This window comes from Caloenas nicobarica, chromosome Z (assembly GCF_036013445.1).
Source record: "Caloenas nicobarica isolate bCalNic1 chromosome Z, bCalNic1.hap1, whole genome shotgun sequence".
NCBI classification, from domain to species: Eukaryota; Metazoa; Chordata; class Aves; order Columbiformes; family Columbidae; genus Caloenas; species Caloenas nicobarica.
In genome coordinates, this window is record NC_088284.1 from 31,401,925 (window position 1) to 31,416,110 (window position 14,186).

Genomic DNA, 14,186 nt, shown 5'->3' on the forward strand with positions numbered 1-14,186 from the left:
GCAAACTTTGAAGGTTATCATTCAGTTTCCAGTCAGAAGATTATACGGACACAAAATACATCTCTCAAAAGGGCTGAACATGCTGATGATTCTAAACGACTTTAATAGCAACATCAAATGGAGATATGGCATTGATACATTAAAAAAGAGACTGTAGCTCCATTTCCTGACTGTTCTTTAAATGCAGATGATGTCTTGAAAGGGGTGGGACAGAAAAATCCAGTCACATTCAGTTTCGTTCATGTTTTACTTGCACACCTTGGACTGCTTTAATAATGCACAAGAAACAGAACCACAAGCGACAGATGTGTTTTACCCTACCCCTCAATTCCTTTTTCTAGGGTGATTCTTTAACTGGATATTGGTTTTTTAATTGTGGAAAAGGAAAATGGGTAGGTTTGAAGTAGTTATTACCTGTAAGGAAGCAAGAGAGTAAGTTACATCGTTATTCAGAAGCATTCATGTGGCAAGTGATGACACAATAATTTAGTCACTGCTTCATGAACACCACCAATTAAAAATACACATACAGAAAACACCAAAGACCAATGAAAGCAAATAGCCCCAAATCATACCACCCAACAAAAGACAAGTAGGAAAAAAGAAAAGATAATTAAAACTAACGTGACAGAAAACTGTTATAAAGAAATGACAGTATTTCATTTAAAAGTAATGGTAAAAGTTTCTTATAATACAAATTATTTTATAGTCAAGATGGAACCAGGAGTAATAACAGCATAACAACACATTGGTATATTAATATATATTAATTGTACAGCAGAATAATACCCTAGGTTCTGATAATAACATTCAGCATGATCTACATAAAACAAGTTCTGCTGTTTCTATACAGCATTCCTGCTAATTAGGTGAAGAACTTCAGGCACATGAGACTACAAACAGTAGTGTTAAGAAAAAAATAACTTTGGACAGTATCTTCAAATGTGTCAATAACTGCACAGAGTAAAATGAGGGTTTAAAAAACAAAACCACAAAAACATGTGAAAAAACTTTTTTTGATGACCAAAAGCCACCACGGTACAGAACATTATTTGTATAGATCAGAAGAAGTTACACTGTGTCTGAACTATTTTAGAATATGTTGTTTGGGTTTTTTTTAAGGAGGAATACCTCCTACATTGTACCTCTGCTAGCATAACTGATAGGTGATGTGGGGAGCAGATAGTACAGAGATAAGCAGCTGGAGGCACTAGTTACAAATCAGATCTGCTGCTGACCAAGTAATTGCCTGAGTCTGGAATGCAAAGGATTATAATAACAGAAACACAGCTATGGTGGCTTTGAGGAACACCTTAAAAACCATGGAATTCTCCAGGACTGTGGAGAATGTAGATTCCACATCAGCAGGGTATTAGAGAACCAAAACTGTGAGCTAAGCTGTTCTCATTTTCTTGGAGCCTCACGATCCCACGCACCTTGGAAGCATTCCAGCTCTGGGGTCTGTGAGCCTGTGCTGCTGGACTCTTCCATCTCTTGTCTCTGCTGCTGCACTATTCCATCTAGGTTAGAATAGTCTTCATTGAAATCCTGATGGGGAGAAAGAATAACAAGAAGCTCAGGCCTGTTCTAAATCTAATCAATCTTATTTCCTCTGACCTCCCTCTAGAAATTGAACCAACAATTACAGATTTAAAACTGTTCAACCAGGAACAATCCCTGTTATCAAGATGTTGAGATCAAATTAGCAAAATAAGGCCTGTATGATCACCAGAATTGAAGTGTCATCCCCTGCCTTCATTTAAGTGAAGAGATTAAGTCTATTAAGACTATCAAGTTAGACAAATTTACAAGTCCAGGACAGGCATTACTAGAATTAGGCTCTGGTCATCACATGTGGCTACACGGCTCTTTCAGATGTCTGAACTGCCTCACAAAGGCAATTAGAAACACTTCAAAAAACTGTTTATGGCAGAGGAAGAGGCAACTTAAAGTCAGTACAGAGCTCTGTGAAACCTGACTGCTAACAAGAGATATGCAGAGCATGCAAACCTTGGAGTATATCCAAAGCACACACGTATATACATACTGCATGTGATAAGACCAACTTACACCTATGCCAATCTTTCCCATTGCTTCCTAATGTTGAGAAACTCATGAAAGTTTTAGAAATAGATGTCACTATTTCCTTCAGTTTCCTTTCTTCAGACATTGTAAGCAGTACTTGCAATGAAAGGTGCCATGCAACGAAAGAACAAATATCTAAGCCATTTACCAAGGGCAGAGTTGTAGGACGATCAGCCCTGAAGCTGTTTTCTAGAGAAGAGGGATTTGGACTGTTGCCTGTGCTTGTATCCTGAAAGAAGCAGCAGTGTTAACAAGGAACACACTCGGAAACTGCCTAGCATTTAACAGCAGGAAAGTACTAATAATGAACACAAAGCTACCTACCATCTTTGCTCCCATTAGTACTTACCTCAAGATGTCTACAGATAGATTTTAATAGCTTGTAAGTGGTATCTCTGGAGAGTAAGGAGACAAACATGTACTGAAAAACAGAAGTTTCAAAACTGTTTCAGAAAAGACATACAGTACAAACTTCCTTTTATCAAAATGAAATCGATAGGTGGTTTTGCAGATCGAGTAACTACTTTCAAGAACTTTCATATAGTGGTAAAAACCTCCATCCTTTCTAACCCTGCAGTTAATCACAAGGAATACAGAACATGTACATTAAAAGTTACCATGTTCTGCTGCAGGAACCAAAGCAGACTTTGCACACTATGTTTTACCTACTCCTTTAAAAAAAACCAAACAAACAAATGAAAAAATACTACAAAAAAACAGAACTCACTTTTTTTTGTACAGTCTCCTGCATCCACAAAATATTTGTGCAATGAAAATGTGCTGGTTCTAAAGCTGCTTGTAGGATAACCATATTTTCTACTGATCGATATAATTACTATTCCAGAGCATTACTGTAAGCATCTGTATTTTGTGCATCTAAGGTATTGCTGGTCAGGTAAGAGACCCAAGTAAAAGAAAGAGTACTCTCAGAGCTGCCAACAGGGCAGGTAGCCCCCTGTGCAGGCACTTCCTGACCCAGCTGTTCCAGTTCCCCCACAGCCACCACACAGCAGTCTTGGAGAACTGGGAATGATAGGTTGCAAAGAGCAGATGGCAACCAGAGATTCTCTCTCTTATTTTCTCACCGAGTTCTACATAGCTTTGTTTACTGCAGATCCAAAGAGAAAATACAGGGAGTTAGTAGGAAGAATAAAAATGGTCCTTGCCTTGTCACAAGAAAGGAGACAGAAGATGACAAAATCATCCCTTAAGAAACCAGATCCTCCAGGGTCCCAAGTTTAAATGCCCATATGCAACCAATTCCTATAGCTGTTTAAATAGCCACTTGGCACCTTCAAGGATCCCTCATGTTACTGCCAATAAGTAGGGAGAAAAAAAAAAAGGCAGAAAAAAAAGAAAAGCAGATGAAGTGCAACAGCTTTGCCCTCTACCAGTACTCACCCTATCTGTGACCGTTGCTATGATCAAAGCATTTGGCACAAGAAGAGCGGTTTTTGTTTTCTTCAGAAGGGTCACTGAGAGCACAGGTATACTAATCTGAAACAAGATCAATGTAGTGTTAAGAGTCCCAATACACGCATACAAATCTGCATGCTCTCTCACAAGGAGCCAACCTACCAGCTGTGATAAGCCAGACCTTCTACACTCTTCATTTAAAGATTTCTTCACTATGTCTCTGATTACTAATATCATACGGAACAGATATGGTTTCAGATTATTACTATTTCTTAACTATTTTTACTTCTATTTTAATGAAATGCCAATCCAGGTTTTTGCTTGTGTCTTCCTTTCCTCATTTGTTCTGGCTCTGGCAAAGCTACAGGCTTAGTTCACTGTATATCTGCAGAAGAAACCGGTCTTAAAGCTAGGCTTCTTTGTTTAGAAACAAAACATTTCAGAACATATCAGACAAGAGAGGCTTGTTGAAGAATGAACATAAAAGCATTCTCAACACTTACAGATCCTTCAGTCTGCAACAAGCAGCTGAGTAAACAACTCATCCAGCAATGTTGAAAGATCCAATACCTACACACCTACTGACTTAAAACTAATTCTGGTGTGTGCCATCCAGACAGTCTACGCTTACATTGAAAAGTTCTCAATTTTCCTTCTTGCTTTGTGTTTACATCCAACCCCATTAGCTTAATGCCTGTTAAGTTTCAGAGTACTTCACATATTCTGTATGGCCTCTTGTGGTAAATCCCATATTACAAAGGACTGAATACCTGGCTTGACTTCCAGTTGAAAAGCCTAGAGCTTAGCAAGTTAGGCAAATATAATAATTCTGGATACACATGATTAGAAGGCAGCTCCTGTTAAAAATTCCTTTGGCACACACTGTCACAACTACCTGAGAAATTTGGAAGCAAGATTAAAAATGTCTGAAGATTGTTCGACAAGTGATCACAGCGCATGTCAGTGCAGAAGGAGAATGAATTTACTCTGTGCACAGTTTCATAAAACCTTGTTAGCTTTTGTTCAGAACAGCAACACGAAGTCATGAAATGAAAAATTCTGCCAGGTAACAAAAATGTACTTCTGTACATTAGTCTGGGTGCAAGATTGCCAGCCACTGTTCAAAAATGGGTAGTCAAGTATCTGCTTGTCATCTATGAGCTAGAAACCTACTCTTTAGTTGGTTAAAAAAGTGTGCTAGCAGACAAAACCAACACCACCACGAAACAAACAAAAAAATCCAACCCCCCCTTCCCAAACAAAAAACACGCAACCCAATACATATAATTTTAATTATTCTTAGTTCCAGGCCTGGGTCTAAGAATCTGTAAATCTGGGCACCATCTGTTCTACTGGTTTTTTAACGTCAGCTTTATTCGTCCTGCTTCAGAAGCCATGGCTTTAGAAAATGGGTAATTAAACAGGTCTTCCACTATACCTTTTCTTCTTAAACTGGATATTGTATAATTCCACAAAGTTTTTGCAACACTTTAATGCAGCTTTATCTGGGAATGGGGAGAAGGGAGCCAATAAGATGTGTGTTTTATAGGAAAACCACGGAATCCTCAGGTAGTCAGAACAGATTCTGCATCAGTTCTTTAAAAAAACCCAAAAAAATCCAAACCAAAACCAAACCAGAAGATTTTTCAGCAGAAATTCTGCTAATAGTAATGATAAAAAAAGCAACTTAGAAGTTTTCTAATTGGTTCAGTTCACCTCAAAGAACCTTAAATCACAGATGTTAATGGCATTCTACTGCATGCTATTTTGACGGATAACATTACTGTAATCAAGTCTAAAGTGTACTTCAGCAGGATTAAGCACTTGCTAACCGCACTATTAACACAGCATTAGATTAAAATGGTAAAATCACTGCAAAGTACTTTATGTCTATCTGGAGTAATAATTGTTTCAGGAAACAAGGTTTACCTGAAGGCAGCTTGGAAAGCAACTAAAATGTAAAGACTCAAGGCCCATATATACAGGCAAAACAGAACTATCTGGAAAGACAGGGATATCTTTCAAGGCCTATTTAATCCCACTGAAGCAATCTTTGCTGTTTTTTTGTTGTTTTTTGGTTTTTTTTGTGTGTCTGGTTTTTTTTTTTTGTGAATTTGCATAGTGTTTACACTGAAGCATTTAAACCTCCTGACTTGAATGGCTACTCCTTCCACCAAAGCTTTCAATTGAAAAAAAAATTCTGCAGGTAGAAGATTCATTTTGAAAAATTTATTACAGCATGTAGACCTGCTGTTTTTCACAATAAAACACTTTATGACTAAGCTTAAATTGTTTTACAAGTTCGAAGCAATGGAGGTTTTATGTCTTGGAAACTTTGTTGGTGTATCTCACTGCTAGGAAGGTTCCCCTTCCTGTTAAACTTGATTTCCTGCTCCCCCTCCCATTACATTGTTGTTCATTATATCCCTGATTTTCCTGCTTTTCAGTTCATGGTATCATAAAACTTTTGCCTGCTGCATGTGACTGAACAAAGCTTTAAGTGTGTGTTGCAGGGGTAGAAGAAGACAGCTGGAAGTAAATGATCAGGCCTATCCCCTTCATTCTTCAGTTTCCCTGCAATATTTTCTGAAAACAATGACCCAAACCGAATAATCTGAACTATCACTCTAGCCACATTTACAAATACTGCCCACTCTACCCTACCTTCTAATGTTTTCCCTTTTCATCATATTCATAAATACGCATATATTCCTGCATTTAAAACCTTGTTGACAGGGAGAATTTCCTAGTACTACATTATTACCAGTCTGCATCTTTTTTTCCCAGGTCTTTCTAGTCTACTTGGTAGAGTTTTGCTGGATTTTTGTAGACATTTAGCTTAGCTTGGATTTAGAAAACTGTCCCACAGTTTGAAGTAGTCACATTTGTTCGTGATGAACAGGAGACTGGTAGTACAGCAGCTTCAATTTTTATGAAGCTAATTGCCAAAATAGCTGTTACTAATTATGAATGACAGTATCCAACAATTTGTTATCTTTGGTTTCCTTGTTTGTGTCATCATGGCTTTCACTGGTATACATACCATTCACTTTAACATACTACTATGACTAATAGAATCCACTAACTATGAATCAAAAATAACTCAAGTTTCTTGGGCCAAGCAGTAAAACACAATAACCCATACAGCCACTATGAACAATATGTTGTTAATAATTTTAAGCATTCTTTAAACCTATTCCAGCTTCTTAAAAGCCATTTCAAAGATAGACAGTGTTCCATCAAAATGGCTGACAGGACAGAAATAAGATACTGTCAACTCCTAAACTGGTTTCAGCACCCAATTCACTGACAAAGGGCCTCGATTTAACCAGGAACTTCTTCAAGGAAGAACTTGAGAAAGAAGCCAAAGAAATCCCCGCAGTAAATCAAGCTGTTTCCCAATAAAAGCTCAAAACCAAAGCTGAGTTGATGTAAACAACGAAAACCACTCCAAAAGCTTGGAATCAACAGAACCAACAGAACACAAATATTTTTGGCAAGGCTTTATTTTTATCTGTATGTGTATCATTCACCACATGGGGCTGAAGACTTAGGTGAGTCGTATCTGCACAAAGAAAGAGTAAATGATGATCTTGTGATTTAGGATCTTCCCAACTGTTCATGTCCCATTTCTGCTCTTAATACTAGGCTTACAAGCAAAAACCTACCAAACTGTTTTTAATTTCCCTGTTCTCCATTTACGCAGGACACAAGGAGCGCTAGAAGAATCCCTCAAAGACCTTTGCCATTCAACTCAGAAGCCAGTTTTAGTTCTTCCTCTTTAACTCTCTTAATACGTTTGATCTTCCCCTCCGGTTCCCCAACTACGGTCTTGTGGTCCCTGTAGTGTTCAGCCTTCTTTCCTCCTCCTCCTTTCCATACTTAACTCGAGAGAATAATTTTTGTACAGTTTGTGCTACATGGGCTTGACAATGTCCTCACCACTGCATGACAGATCCTTTTATCTATTTTTTTTCAGACAGGAAGTCCTGAAGAGAGAAACTCAGTCTTTAATAATAATAATAGTGCTCTAGTTCTAGAGTGACTTTCGGGCATTGTTTCTGAATATTGATTGTATTCAATAATACTTGGAAATATAAGAATTAATAGTATTCTAGCCTTGCATAATAATGTGAACTTCTGGTGATGAATAAATTGTTAAGGAATGGCATTACTGTTCTGTACATAAAGATTTTACTAACCTTAGTGTCTTTACCAAAAACCTTGGAATGGAAACAAATCCAGTTTTCAGAAAGGAATAACTTTCCTTGATAGAGAATTTCTTTCTGCAGAGCACAGGTAAAACCTGTAACAGATAGATACTCTGTAAAGGTAACCAGAACCCAAGCCAACTGTTATCAGTTTGTCTTTTTTTTGCTCTTTTTTTTCAAAAGCATAATGTTTTGGTTTATACCTTTTGATAAACATCGTCAAACTCTGAAATGTTCAATAAGTTTAACTAATACTGATGAGCTCAGAAGATTTCAGACGCCTACATTTAGACTCAAAATATCTGAAGGGCAAAGACTGAAATGCATAACAACATGAAACTGGCTCCCAGAAGCCAAGAATCCTTTCTGAGAGAGTACCACCTAGCTTCCTATAAACTTTTTTACCAGGTTTCAGGTAACTATGTTACATAAACATAAAGAGCTTAATTAAAGGTTTTAGCTTTAAACTTTAAGTTCTGTAGCAGTTGTCTGAACTAGGTGACCAACACAGGTACAACACATGTAAAGCAATACTGCTTCTACTTCACAGCCATTGAGCAAACCATTTCTTACTCAATACCTCCTTGTATTCCTTTCAAGAAACATTTGTTATATATACCTAAGTAGAATTCACTTGTTATAACTACCACAGAGAACAGCAGAGTCTTTAAACATTTGAAGTTGTTCTCCTACCAGTATTTTTAAATCTTAAAGCATCATCAACAGCAAAATCTCAAGCTAGTTACTTGACCAATGCTGTCTCAGTTAAGTAGTGCCTTCAGTAAGGAAGCTTCAGTACCAAAAAAATGTTTAGGTTACTCTGCTAAGAAGTGCAAAGTGGGCTACAATTCCCAAAGATGTCCAATATCTGAAGACTTCAGTCTTGCAAGATTATAATGAAAACCACCCACTGCATGCAGATGAAGGCCTTATAGCTCCAGGTAGCTGGAGTTCAAGGTTTTTAAAATCTAGCTAGTCCCTCTTGCATAACATCATGGTTAGCAGGTAGCAACGTTATCTTAGACCAACAGCCAGCAATGACAGCAGGGTTAATACTTACTTTGTTTTAGTGGCTCATCAATGGGAACATCTAGAAACAGCTTATGAAAGTGTGCATTTGCCTTCAGCTAAAAAACAAAAGCCCCACACCCAGAGACACATACCTCATTAGATATTCTTACAATCAAGTGACCCATTCCACTTGCTGTCCTCCCAAAACCTTCTCATTTTGCCCATCTGCTTTACAATAAATCCTCATTTTTGCTATGTGGCTAGTAAGTCTGTATCTTGCTTTATCCAGACTCTGACACACTGATGAAAAAGGAATTCATGTCCTTATACAACCATGAACTATAATATTGCTAAGCAAGGGGGTTCTCATGGTAGTTATGTATTTACTTGTACTATATTTAAACAAACAAGTCCATTCTCTGCCCTACCTGATTTGAGGCATGTTTTTTCCTTTCAATCTTGGAGTCACTCTTGATATCCATTGTCAGGAGTGGAGTATCTGTGCTGCTCTTTGTCCTGAAGATTAAAAAAGGCATCTCATATAAGCCTGGCCTCAATTCATTAGTCTTGGTAACTTATCAACAGGAGTGCTTTTCCATGGAACATCTTAATGCTTTAATTATTCTTAAACCATGCGGGCCCTCACTGAGTAGCTTCTTTTAATTTAGAAGGAATATTCTAAATTACTAGTTGTAAGGAAGTGAAAAAAAGTTGAAGACATTTTTACACCTTAATGAGTTATCACAGTCCTTAGTTCCATGTTCATTTGTTTCTGGGTAACATGTGAAATACTAGCATTAAATATGTTACTTACTAGTGCAAGATAAAATAAAACTTAGTGGCTGAGAGTGCAAGGTAGTATTCTGAAAGCTATGAACTCGTACTACAAAATGGGAGATTATTTGGAAAGTGCAACAGAGAAGATAAATAGGTGCACATGTCAGAGGATGGCTAAGAACTGTGTAGTGTAATGAAATCATTAAGATAGCCAGTAATCCTAGAGAAGATGAAGGGGAATTGTGAGTGTCAGTGATACAGAAAGATGTACCTGTACAGCTCTAGCCATTCATATTGGAAAAAGAAAATTAAGCAAAAGGCCAACAAATCTGGAGTAGAACAAGTGCAGAGGAAAGCCCCTGTGGATGGCTGGGAAAATAAATTTTATTTGTTTTACACAGGAGAAATTAATGGCATGGACTGTTAAAAAAAAAAAAACAACCAACACCAAAAAAAAACCACCCACAACCAACGAACAAACAAAACACTAAACCAAAACCAGAGGTGGGATAACAGTGTTTCATAAATCAGGAAGAGAAGAACATTATTCCTGAAAGCTATTTAGCACTTAACATAAGCATATAAACAGGCTGTAAAAACAAGGCAGCTGTGTTTTGAGTCCTTCAGATGCATACTGAAGAAGGAAAAAACACAGCACAGGACTCCTACATTGAATCACCTGACAAACATGTTGTGCTAAAGATTCGATGGAGAAATAAAGGTGCTACAAAAGTTTCAATTTCTGCACAATAAGTATTCTTTACTTTCCTAAACTTGAGATTCAGGATTTCCAATAAAAACTGTAAGGGTGAGAGGAAGAGAACCTCCAAGTGTAATGGAGATATATCTGGATTCAGGAAAGAGATTGTATAGCAGGAGTAGCTTAGATGGCAGGGGGAGTGATTGCATATCTCAGGTGGTCCCTCACAGAAGAAAACTACAAAACACATGTGTACATGTATTTGTGTGCCTATGTAAAGTACAGGTCAAACTGAAATGAACAGTGATCCTTAGAAAAAAGTTTTGCCAACAGCTCACCAACACACAGTTAATTACATTGTATGCGAGAGGTAAGACTGGAAGGAGCATTTGCACACACACACAAAAAATCAATAATTTATTTCTTCAAATACATTCCCCTCAAAGATGCTTCAGGAAATTAAGTGATGTTTTCTAAATATCTGCCCTATGACCAAAACCACAGTGTCAGGTTGACTTCTGCATTGGCTGCTCAGTTGACTAAGTAAAAGGGATGTAAAATTTGTATTCAAGCTCTCTGAATGGCATTTTAGTATTATTTACTTTTCTTTTAGAAGAGTTTCAAATGCATTCCATTTCCCCAACAATGGAAGAATGACTGTTTTTGTAGAGACACTACAATAATCTGATGCAACATACAGCAGAGAGTCCAAAATGAAAACTTTCGTCATAGCTTTACCATGGACAATGAATAATCCAGCAAGAAAGCTCAGTTTGACTGCCTGTCAAATCAAGTGCGAAAGGGATGTAACTAGCAGTGGCAACAAACAGGGCCATGTATTTTTTTCCTAGAACAGGGAAGCTAAGCCAGTCCGAAGTGAAAATTCCTGCCACTGTGACTGCTTGTGGTGGGTAACAGAGTAGCCCCTGGAGTGGCTCTGATTCCTGTTTACCTGCATAGTGTGAAAGCTGACCCACAACGGGGATGTCTGATAAATCTTGCTACTCAGCATAGTTTCTTGAATGGGTTGTAACAATTCTGTTTATCAGACTAGAAGCAAACTGACAGCATTTCTTACATTACCTAGCAACATCACGTTTTTTCCGGTCATCAAAATATTCCATTTCACTGGCAGAGGTCTGCAGCAACACAGTAGGCGATTTTCCTGCCTTTCTTTTTTCATCTGTTCCATTTTCTCCATCTGATCTGCGAAGACCAAAAAAAAAAAAAAAGGTATTATAGAAATGTATATTGCAAGATTCACACCAATGTCAAACTCCACTGCCACACATTGACAATACAGCACATACTGAAGAACAAAATTATGATATATCTTTTATATTAAGGTAATGAAAAGTCTTCATCTACTGACTTGACATTATTATAAATCTGAGCAGCATTCTGAGCTCCAGTACTGGAATTTCAGCAATGAAGAGAGGAAGACTGAAATACTGCCATGGGTATTTCAGCACTCATAAAATTTGTAGCTCTAGCTTCTGCTCCAAAGAGAATGTTTCGTTTAGGAAGAATGCATTCCGTGTTAAGTACTCAGACCTGATGACTAATGGAAATTAATTTGATTGGCAAGTTGAGAGACAAACATCCTGCATGACAGTACCTAGTGGTTAGTAGATTGCAGCTCAATGTTGCAAGAGGAAGCTGGGTCCTATTTTGCTTCTAACTCACCTCTTCTGTGAGAGTCCACCTGAAGGATTCTCAAAATCAAGGGTCCTCTCAAAGTATCAAAAGTGCTGTTTTTATTTTACAAAAGCAGCACTGTCACCACAGTGCACTGCCCTTCCACATCACATGCAACTGCCTCAGAAATACACACTAAGGAACTAGAGTATGAGGACTAAGAGATGTGCCATCAGACCCTTTCCCTGGCTTCCCTTTCCATAACTTTCTAACAAAATGTTAACTCAGAACATTATAGGAAAAAAAGCTGCCATTAATAGCAGGGTTTGAAGAATGATAATACTTTAAAATAAAAGAAGAAACCCAATCTATGTTGCCCATTAATTTCATGACTGACCTGAATGATCCCGTTTAAAGAAGCCTTCCTTCAGAATTTCTGCAATTTTACAGCAACAACATGGCGACTGCCATCATGTGAGGGGATCCCAAAAAGAAACAGTTTATTTTCCTACTAAGACAAAAGTTTTACTGACAGAGGTTCCCAGAGTAATTTAATCTCATTTTTATTTTTGGAAGGGCATAAAAAGATCCATTGATTTGATTACACTTCAGTGAATAAGATCAGAAGACACACCTCACAACATCTTAATTGAGATCTAAGGAGGTGGTATCCCACCTCACAGCTAAACTAGAGCTTATGTTACAGGACAAAAGCCATGGAGTTTTGCTTTACTGGTGCTGGGACTTCTTCTCAAGGGGTCTTATGTTTACATACAGCAACAATTGCCCTATGTAATCCTTCCTCAACTCTTCACACCCTCCACCACAGGGGCACTGAATTGACACCTCCTAAGACACTTCTTGTGTACTTGAAAGGGTTACAGCACTAATAAAGTCAATGAGGAAAAAAACAATTGTTTTGCCATTGCTTCATTCTTGGATCAACCCTGCCTGACAACAAGGCATCAGCTTTTATTTTCAGCCAATAAAAACTATAATTAAATGGGCAATTCAAGAGATTTAAGATTAACCAAATCTCTTGCCTGAAAAACCCAAATAAGCAGTTTTATGTTCGAGATTTTAAGCAAGGAGAACTGCCAACCCAAGGTGCTCCCCACAGCATACAAGAACTTGTAAATCCTTCAGTCTTGCTATCTGTTATTGCTCGGCCCTCCAAATTCCTGGGCTTCCAGGGAGGCCAGAGAATACCAGGCATGAGTTGGATGAGGAACAGGGTGAGGCAAAATTGTCAGGTTCAATCACATCTGTATTTCAAAAGAGCAGCACAGCAAGGAACCTCCCAAGTGAATAAGACCACATGGCACAGCAGTATTTTTAAGATGGAGTTGCTTGAGCCTGGAGTCTGACTTGTGTCCGTCATTGCCTTGGGCAGCCTTCTGTTCTTACATGGCAATGCTAGTATACAAAGCAGCCTGTATCACACCCACACCTCCATACCACAAATTTGTTTCAAAAATACCTATAACGCAGGTTTTAGCGTTCACTCACACCTGCGAGCATGGTTAGATATTTTGTTGCTCCTATGCAAAGCATTTATGCTTTGCTTACTTAACACTCATATTCCCTTCTCCCTCAGCCATAAATGAATCTCTATTTCACAGTTAAACCTATGAGCCTGTTCTGTCCTGTCCATCTTCTCTATTAACTACTACTGTTCCTGAACCCCTACCATCTGAACTCCTTCCTTCTAGTTGCTTTCAGATGGCAGAAAGCTAGGGCACCTCAACAGGCTGACCCTAACAACTGTTGTGTGTGGAAACACTGAATTATCTCATGCCACTCTGGTCACCTCTCCAGGATCATCTTCTGCAGCGGAGAACAGGGAGAATGTACCGAAACACAGCACGAGTTTCCCCCAAAAACACCTCAGGCATGGTAAGATTCACCCATGTAACACATGCCACTGCCAGCAGCAGCAGGTGTATTCCTACTAGCTGATATCGTCCTGCTGTGTCTATCCTTTACCCTACCTCTCATATGCCCCATTCACATACTGAAAAACTACATAAGGATTTGTCCTTACACTTCTGATAACTACAGCTCCACGCAGCAGCTAAGTTCCTAGTCTTTAAAGTTCAGAAAAATCTTAGCTGACTTTCTGGAGAAGCAAAGATCATAGGTGTGACCTAAAAAAAGTACAATTTTGTTCATCAAGTCACAAGCAAATTCAAGCACTCCTTACATCTTCATATGCGAGCCAGGATTCATAAATACTTTGTACAAAGAACACAAAAGTCAGTAATCCATGAAAAAAAAAATCACACCAAGTACACTTCAGAAAAAGTGATCCTCCCTACAAGTGCTAGCAATAGCTGTGTGTAAGTGAA

General features: G+C 38.2%; 1 protein-coding gene across 5 annotated transcripts in view; it reads right to left on the reverse strand.

The window, feature by feature from the left end:
- GRAMD2B (GRAM domain containing 2B) overlaps positions 1 to 14,186 on the reverse strand; it is a 33,243-nt gene that overhangs the window by 7,881 nt on the left and 11,176 nt on the right. For all 5 annotated transcript variants that reach the window (XM_065655971.1, XM_065655970.1, XM_065655969.1 and 2 more), the window contains exons 2-9: positions 11,284 to 11,406; positions 9,152 to 9,239; positions 8,773 to 8,839; positions 7,704 to 7,807; positions 3,487 to 3,582; positions 2,435 to 2,506; positions 2,234 to 2,314; positions 1,437 to 1,548 (exon numbers count right to left, since the gene is read on the reverse strand). In XM_065655971.1, coding sequence (XP_065512043.1) covers positions 1,437 to 1,548; positions 2,234 to 2,314; positions 2,435 to 2,506; positions 3,487 to 3,582; positions 7,704 to 7,807; positions 8,773 to 8,839; positions 9,152 to 9,239; positions 11,284 to 11,406 — 743 coding nt within the window. The remainder of the gene's footprint in view (positions 1 to 1,436; positions 1,549 to 2,233; positions 2,315 to 2,434; positions 2,507 to 3,486; positions 3,583 to 7,703; positions 7,808 to 8,772; positions 8,840 to 9,151; positions 9,240 to 11,283; positions 11,407 to 14,186) is intronic.